At 38.4% G+C, this 8,770-nt stretch overlaps 1 protein-coding gene across 1 annotated transcript; it reads left to right on the top strand.

Moving 5' to 3' along the window:
• Positions 1 to 69: 69 nt before the first annotated feature.
• Positions 70 to 3,785, top strand: LOC113677745 (carbohydrate sulfotransferase 11). Its single transcript, XM_089210172.1, has 4 exons — positions 70 to 286; positions 874 to 943; positions 1,053 to 1,126; positions 2,832 to 3,785. Exons 1-4 carry the CDS (start codon positions 191 to 193, stop codon positions 3,654 to 3,656), a joined length of 1,065 nt encoding a protein of 354 aa, XP_089066298.1. The 5' UTR covers positions 70 to 190; the 3' UTR covers positions 3,657 to 3,785.
• The last annotated feature ends 4,985 nt before the right edge of the window (positions 3,786 to 8,770 follow it).

Below are 8,770 nucleotides of genomic sequence, written 5' to 3'. Positions count from 1 at the left end.
CAGATTTTTTCTTGTTTTTATTTCGAGTTTTTATTGGCTCTTGGTGATGTTCTCTTTGCTATGACTGGCTGTTACGACTGCTTTAGTTTTGGTTTAATGGAAAAACGCTCTATTGTTTTGTCATGTTAATGTACTTTGCCTTTTTTCCAGGTGAGATTAGTCCTGAAAGAAGAAACGCTTTTTAAGACAAATGGTTTGCGAAGAAGGTTTAAATAAATATTTTGGTGGCACGAGACACCACGCAACCTGGATCCCAGGCCGTTGCTTCATGGGCAAAAAAGCAGAGGTAGATAAGAGGGATTTTAGCGCGTAATAGTCATTTAGGCCTCTGAAACAGTCCAGCACAAGCCTTAGTTTATTTTTTATTTTAATTTTCAGACTTTACTATCGGCTAGCTAGTTTTGTCTTTGTAAAATTTCCGTAGGTTAGGCTCACTACCTCTGGAGCAAGAGACATGCTGTTTTCTGGTGTAATGACAGTTACTTAAGTGATGACTTCCGTTGTTGTCTTTGAGAGTGACTGACCTCTCTACAATCTTAGCGGAAATAATCTTGACAGTTACTTAGATGATGACTTCCGCTCAGTTTATCGAAGCTTTTCTCTCTTTTAGACAACAAGTCTTTTTGAAAACGCACTTTTAATTCTCTTTGGTCTTATCAAGGCCGTTTTCGCTCCTGAAATGAAATTGATGATTCACTCACTGTGGTTGAAATTTCTAATGACAACCGAACCTCTTCACCAAAAACGCCAGTGTAGATTATTTGAATAAATCAAAGCAAGAACATGAACTGGAAGAGAAAGAAAACCATTTGAAGACTTGTTGTGTATATGTCGCTTTTGTGTCTAACGGAATTAATGTCTTTTCATTTCAAGATTCGAATTTGTTGGACAATTCTGATACTTTTCTGCATTGGAAGCATTTGGTGGTCAGATATCTATAAAGGTTTGTAGAGATTAGAATCTAGAATGCTGCATATCTTGCTTTGAAAATGGCTTCTGATCGGCTTAAAAATAAAAATAAATTCTCACGAGATCTGTTTTTAATTATGTAGAATTTACTTCAAAGTTTACGCTGACGACGATTAGGGAAGAATCCAAAACATCACTTCGAAAGGAATATTCCGTGGTAAGTAAAGAAAGGTTTTCTTTTATAAAATATCTGATATACTACGAGGGTCTGGTTTGTCTAAAAACTTGTCGTTTACTGCACCGGTAACCCTTAAGAAAATTAAAGTCAATTTATTTCATTGAACTGTTTTCGTGTGCTCTCAACATTGCGCTAAACTGATAGAAAATACGCTCTATTGCTTAAAGAATCCTATAACTAGGAGGTTGATTCGGACCAGACGAGACAATTTCTTGGAAAACAAAAATTTATTTCAGTACGACACACCTCGGCAACATTTTTTCGTCACTTTCCTCTTTTCCTTTCGCAATATCCGCGCGGAGAACAAAATTTTGCAAATCTATCTCGCTTGAGTCTGATCACATGCTTTACGCCGGTTTCGCTACTCGTCAAGTTCGCTACGTTCGACTTTGCTACATGTTCGCTACTAACGTGCAGAATTTGCTGCCTCTGTTAGTTCACAAGCAATATCTGTAACTTATACTCCCAACTGCGTGATTGCCATTTTGAGTCAGTTAAACTGATTATATGCAAATTGCCTTAAGGTTTGCTGTCAACCGGCTCGTTGGTTTTCGTGATTGTTGCGAGGTTGCGTCTCAGAAGTAAACCTGATTGTAGGGTGGAACGTATTGGCGAAGTCTAAAAAATTGTAAGCTTCTTTCATAGAAATGTCCCACAGTGAAAAAGTGTCATCAAGAAATCTCTTCCAGACCAAAGGTTAGAGGAGCGAACCATTAACAGTCGTTTTTCTAGGTCTGCCATTTCTCTCTCTTGTCGATGATAACCACCACGTTGGTTCGAAGTGATCGTGGAAGTAGAATGATAGAATGGTAATATGAAGTAAGTAGCGAATTCGGCATGTAAGTAGCGAACATGTTGTGTAATCGATAAGCAGCGAAACCGACTGTTACGGATCACATCATGATACAAATTAAATTTATTTGACGCTTATTATTTGAATTGCCCTCTAAATTATAGGAATTGTTAAAAAGCAAATGATTGGACTAAAGTCTTTTTCTTTTGGTATTCAAACAATTGTTTTTCACTCAAATTTACATGTTAGTTTGATATTATTCTGTGTGTGTTTTTGAGTTGTACAACGTCGTAAAAATCAATGCAAATACCCATTCCTCGTTTAAACAATCCTCTACAAGATATTACCTTCCAATCGAGTTGTATCGATTATGGATCGAGAGAGAGAGAGAGAGCAAGAGAGAGAGAGAGAGAGAGAGAGAGAGAGAGAGAGAGAGAGAGAGAGAGAACGACCTCATTTACGTATTTGCTTTTAGTAATGTAATAATGAGTGAGCCTTACTAATTGCGAATGTATGAAACAGTAGCTAAATATAACTCCCAAGGGACCGATCATTATTCATCGACTGCAAGGGGAAGTTGGAGAATTTTGATTGTGTCGCAAAAAAATTAACCTGCTCCTACGGGTAGAGGTAAATTTACCTTTTTTAAGGGACATGAAGTATTCTCCTCATCGGAAGTCAATTTGCCATATTGCCCACTTAATGTTAGAGATGAGACGACCGACTCCTCCCCCAACCTCTTCCGTTTCCGGTCCTTTCCGTAAAAATCATGGGATCCCCACAAATACTCCGACTCCCCCACTGGTACCTTAGAATATAAGATTTCTTGCCGCTCATTAGATTGGCAAACTTTAAAATACAAGCTATAAAGTTTTAATCTGTTGCTTTCAGGACTTTACAAACGCTCGACAACTTGAAGATCGAATACAGGCCCGAAGAAAGATGGTTGCGGATTACTGCAAGAGGCACAAAGCCAGTGACTCTCTATTTGGAAATAATCTCCGCTATTTTCTGGTCTTTCGGAAGAGAAAAGTTATCTATTGTTTTGTCCCGAAAGTTGCAAGTACGCAATGGCAGAAAGAACTCTTCGTTTTGAAAGAGGAAGATGAGGAAATGTCTCGTGATGCAAACGTTACCGTAGCTAAGAACAACTTGAATTACTTTTCTGAGCAAGAAGCACGGCAAATGCTGAAGAGTTATTTCACGTTCCTGTTTGTTCGCGACCCGATGGAACGCATACTTTCAGCTTACAAAGACAAGTTACTAGAAGACAACAAAATTTTCCGACGCGCAATTGGCAGAAAAATCATTGCACGATTTCGGCCAAATGCTACTCAACATGCCCTCGAAACAGGGAGTGTTGTTACGTTTCCAGAATTCACGAATTTTTTGCTGCAAACAAAAGAGTACGATGAACACTGGAGACCATTTGACAACCTTTGCCATCCTTGTGCAATTAACTTTGATTTTATTGGACATTACGAAGATCTCGCTGAGGAAGCTCCTTATTTGGTAAAAAAGGCGGGAATTGACGACCGCGTTTCGTTCCCTCCTGTTCGCGCGTCGAACACCACGGCTGACCTGTTGCAATATTATTCACAAATTCCTAATACGAAAATCTTGCAGTTAGCAAAGATATACGAAAACGACTATAAAATGTTTAACTTTCCATTCCCAGGTAAACTGGCAAAGCTCTTTGATTCTGAAGAAAGCTAAGAACATAGATTTGGGAATCTTATGGGAAATCATTTGAATTTCATTTCTGAAATTCATTTCGAATGAATTTAACTGATTTTCTTCAGAAGCTGAAACTGGATGTGAAAGTAAAGTATTTTATTCCGGTAACAGTTTTTAACTCGTGGATATGCGATAGTTTAGAGACGAGTTGTTGTGGGCACTTTGGGATATGCAAAATTGGCGTGGAGTCTTCGTAATTTGTCCTAATTAGTCGGCTCCGAACTCTAGATCTATCCTTCCAAAGAAGTCCGAAGTTCTGGCGCCATTGTGATTGGATCGATCGTTGCAATGTTTATTGCCTTTACACGACTGTTGCGACATTTACTAAATTGAAATGGACTTCGAATGTTTCAGATTAGTGCTATGATGAACGTAAACACCAAATTTGAAGGGTCTTCGAATCGTCCATGCACTAAACATATCGAGGAGCAGCGAGAATCACGAAGAGTTGGGGAGTGACAGAACAAGCTGTTGACATGGAAATTCCCACGGAAACATGTACCCACGACTTAAAAGAAATGTTAATTTATAGCATTATTTCTTTCGTTTCAGGGTTTTTTCGGACGTTTCGGCAGCGACGTTAATTTCGGTTTTATCATTATGGTCGTTTCGTTTGGTTGTTTTTCTATGCAAACGTGACTGTTTTGATGATAAAAATAAAGCATGATCGGTTTCTGCCAGTCGTAACCAAGAGCAGGACCATAATCTGACCGGTATCGTTTTGCATTTTCAGCAATTTTCAATAGAGTTACTAGGTAACACATTTTTGAGATTTTAGGCGCAAGGATTCATAAACAGGAAGATTCATGGTAAAAAAACTAGTGTCACCGTATTTAATATTTAATAAACGGTTCTCGTTCCATTCCGGTCTTGCCCAAAAGTGGACAAAGATGGGGTCTTTAATTGGCCACAACATAGGCTAAAATACGTCAGAGGTTCTGAGAGGCCAGCTGCACATACATCGTTTGGTTGTTTTTCTATGCAAACGTGACTGTTTTGATGATAAAAATAAAGCATGATCGGTTTCTGCTAGTCGTAACCAAGAGCGGGACCATAATCTGACCGGTATCGTTTTGCATTTTCAGCAATTTTCAATAGAGTTACTAGAATGGGGTAACACATTTTTGACATTTTACGCGCAAGGATTCTTAAACAGGAAGATTCATGGTAAAAAAACTAGTGTCACCGTATTTAATATTTAATAAACGGTTCTCGTTCCATTCCGGTCTTGCCCAAAAGCGGACAAAGATGGGGTCTTTAATTGGCCACGAAATAGGCTAAAATACGGCAGAGGTTCTGAGAGGCCAGCTGCACATACCCAGCAAAAAATGACCCATGTACCCCCCCTGGGGCTTCCATCACATACTCAAGTACATATATGTTATTTGCCGGCTGGGAGGTCCGTATGGTGAAAAACTGTGACCGAGGTCTTGAAAATACTGCCCTAGGCCGTAGGCCGAGGGCAGCATTTTCAAGACCGAGGTCACAGTTTTTCACCATACGGACCGACCCTTAGCCGGTAAATAACATATTTATTGCTTTTAAAATTGACGAAATTCTTTCCGAAAGAACCCGAATGATTTATGGACGTAAATACGGCAAGATCTTCCATAAACTGAACAATTTTGGAGTGGGTAAATGGTAATTAAAATAGAGGTGATGCAAATTTAAGAGAGATGCCTCAGCGAAACATTTTCATTTCCGTAACGATAAAGGTGATTTAAAAGGCTTCCAAACAAACTTTGAAACATTATTTTTACAAGTATCTGTCACAGTCTGACACCTGTCAATTAGAGAGTGCGCAAGAAAAAAAAAAGCGTAGGAACATTTGAAAACAAACAGAACTAGTTTGGCAAGGACTGTCACGACAATGTTTTCATCAAAATCAGTTAATGATCTAACGGAAAGTATTATTCACTCTCATCGACCATTCATGAAGATTTACCTCTGTTCATTAAGTAAACGGCGAGGAAAGTAATTGTGAGTAAATTCAATTTTTTTTATTTTGAAGTTGTGAGAGTTTGCTCGTTTGTTTGCTGTAATGGCGTGTTTAACTCTGATCTTTCCTTCACAAAAACTAAATTCGAACGGCACACTCCAACGAGACACAAGGGAATGTAATGCGGCCTTTTCTAAAAAAATTCCTTCAATTTCTGTTGTGCAATTTAAGGTACAAATGTCCAAATTGAACGGAATTGGAAAGACTCACCAGGAGCGTATATTTGTTGTAGAACTTAAATTAAAACTTCGCTCGCTCTTTCACTATGACCAAATTGCTCTAGAAAATTCAGATATTAAATGAATGAAAGTTCCATCGTTCAGTTTAACTGTAACCAAATACCTCACGTTTCAACTTTCTGGGTACTTTTTGTGAACGATTAAAATTAACTGCAGACGGTTTTTAGGCCGCCTGTCAACCAACGTAATGACACTATTGTTTATATAAATTCATTCTGAAACCAATATTTTTCTGTCAACCAAAGTGATTTGATAGAGAGAAAAGAGAGGATTCATAAGTTATTTATCGGCTTGAGGTAGTGACCGACGTGTTTGCTTAAAAATACTGCCCAGCCGGAAAACGAGGTATATTTATGAAAAATGACGAAAAATTTTTACGAAAGTTGGGATGTACTCGGAGATGTACTCGGCGACTCACGAAAGCGTTATCGTGGCCAGTGGGCAGAGATAGGAAAATACTGACCGGGTAAAGAACCAATCAGATTGCAAGATTCGTTACCGTGCCCTCTAAAAAAACAATAAATATATGTTATTTGCCGGCTGGGAGGTCCGTATGGTGAAAAACTGTGACCGAGGTCTTGAAAATACTGCCCGAGGCCGTAGGCCGAGGGCAGCATTTTCAAGACCGAGGTCACAGTTTTTCACCATACGGACCGACCCTTAGCCGGTAAATAACATATTTATTGTTTTTAAACTTGACGAAATTCTTTCCCAAAGAATCCGAATGATTTATGGCCGTAAATACGGCAAGATCTTCCATAAACTGAACAATTTTTGAGTGAGTAAATGGTAGTTAAAACAGAGGTGATGCAAATTTAAGAGAGATGCCTCAGCGAAACATTTTCATTTCCGTAACGATAAAGGTGATTTAAAAGGCTTCCAAACAAACTTTGAAACATTATTTTTACAAGTATCTGTCACAATCTGACACCTGTCAATTAGAGAGCGCGCAAAAAAAAAAAAAAAAAGCGTAGGAACATTTGAAAACCAACAGAACTTAGTTTGGCAAGGACTGTCACGACAATGTTTTCTTCAAAATCAGTTAATGATTTAACGGAAAGTATTATTCACTCTCATCGACCATTCATTCATGTACGAAGATTTACCTCTGTTCATTAAGTAAACGGCGAGGAAAGTAATTGTGAGTAAATTCAATTTTTTTAATTTGAAGTTGTGAGAGTTTGCTTGTTTGTTTGCTGTAATGGCGTGTTTAACTCTGATCTTTCCTTCACAAAAACTAAATTCGAACGGCACACTCCAACGAGACACAAGGGAATGTAATGCGACCTCTTCTCAAAAAATTCCTTCAATTTCTGTTGTGCAATTTAAGGTACAAATGTCCAAATTGAACGGAATTGGAAAGACTCCCCGGGAGCGTATATTTGTTGTAGAACTTAAATTAAAACTTCGCTCGCTCTTTCACTATGAACAAATTGCTCGAGAAAATTCAGATACTAAATGAATGAAAGTTCCATCGTTCAGTTTAACTGTAACCAAATACCTCACGTTTCAACTTTCTGGGTACTTTTTGTAAACGATTAAAATTAATTGCAGACGGTTTTTAGGCCGCTTGTCAACCAACGTAATGACACTATTGTTTATACAAATTCATTCTGAAACCAATATTTTTCTGTCAACCAAAGTGATTTGATAGAGAGAAAAGAGAGGATTCATAAGTTATTTATCGGCTTGAGGTAGTGACCGAAGTGTTTGCTTAAAAATACTGCCCAGCCGGAAAACGAGGTATATTTATGAAAAATGACAACGAAAGTTGGGATGTACTCGGCGACTCACGAAAGCGTTACCGTGGCCCGTGGGCAGGGATAGGAAAATACTGACCGGGTAAAGAACCAATCAGATTGCAAGATTCGTTACCGTGCCCTCTAAAAAAACAATAATATAATTTATATAGGTATATTTATGAAAAATGACAACGAAAGTTGGGATGTACTCGGCGACTCACGAAAGCGTTACCGTGGCCCGTGGGCAGAGATAGGAAAATACTGACCGGGTAAAGAACCAATCAGATTGCAAGATTCGTTACCGTGCCCTCTAGTTTTTTTAGAGGGCACGGTAACGAATCTTGCAATCTGATTGGTTCTTTACCCGGTCAGTATTTTCCTATCTCTGCCCAGGGGCCACGGTAACGCTTTCGTGGGTCGCCGAGTACATCCCAACTTTCGTTGTCATTTTTCATAAATATACCTCGTTTTCCGGCTGGGCAGTATTTTTAAGAAAACACGTCGGTCACTACCTCAAGCCGATAAATAACTTATGAATCCTCCCTTTTCTCTCTATCAAATCACTTTGGTTGACAGAAAAATATTGGTTTCAGAATGAATTTGTGTAAACAATAGTGTCATACGTTGGTTGACAAGCGGCCTAAAAACCGTCTGCAGTTAATTTTAATCGTTCACAAAAAGTACCTAGAAAGTTGAAACGTGAGGTATTTGGTTACAGTTAAACTGAACGATGGAACTTTCATTCATTTAATATCTGAATTTTCTCGAGCAATTTGTTCATAGTAAAAAAATAAGCGAGCGAAGTTTTAATTTAAGTTCTACAACAAATATATGCTCCTGGTGAGTGTTTTCAATTCCGTTCAATTTGGACATTTGTACCTTAAATTGCACAACAGAAATTGAAGGAATTGAGAAAAGGTCGCATTAAATTCCCTTGTGTCTCGTTGGAGTGTGCCGTTCGAATTTAGTTTTTGTGAAGGAAAGATCAGAGTTAAGCGCGCCATTACAGCAAACAAACGAGCAAACTCTCACAACTTCAAAATAAAAAATTGAATTTACTCACAATTACTTTCCTCGCCGTTTACTTAATGAACAGAGGTAAATCTTCGTACA

The sequence above is a fragment of the Pocillopora damicornis genome, chromosome 6, assembly GCF_964200805.1.
Source record: "Pocillopora damicornis chromosome 6, jaPocDami1.2, whole genome shotgun sequence".
Classification (NCBI taxonomy): domain Eukaryota; kingdom Metazoa; phylum Cnidaria; class Anthozoa; order Scleractinia; family Pocilloporidae; genus Pocillopora; species Pocillopora damicornis.
This window is presented reverse-complemented; position numbering and strand designations above follow the sequence as displayed.

Coding starts and splice junctions, on each gene's coding strand:
- LOC113677745 (XM_089210172.1), top strand. CDS start 191: ATGGTTTGCGAAGAAGGTTTAAATAAATATTTTGGTGGCACGAGACAC. Junction 287..873: donor TCATGGGCAAAAAAGCAGAG/GTAGATAAGAGG, acceptor TTTCATTTCAAG/ATTCGAATTTGTTGGACAAT. Junction 944..1,052: donor GTGGTCAGATATCTATAAAG/GTTTGTAGAGAT, acceptor TTAATTATGTAG/AATTTACTTCAAAGTTTACG.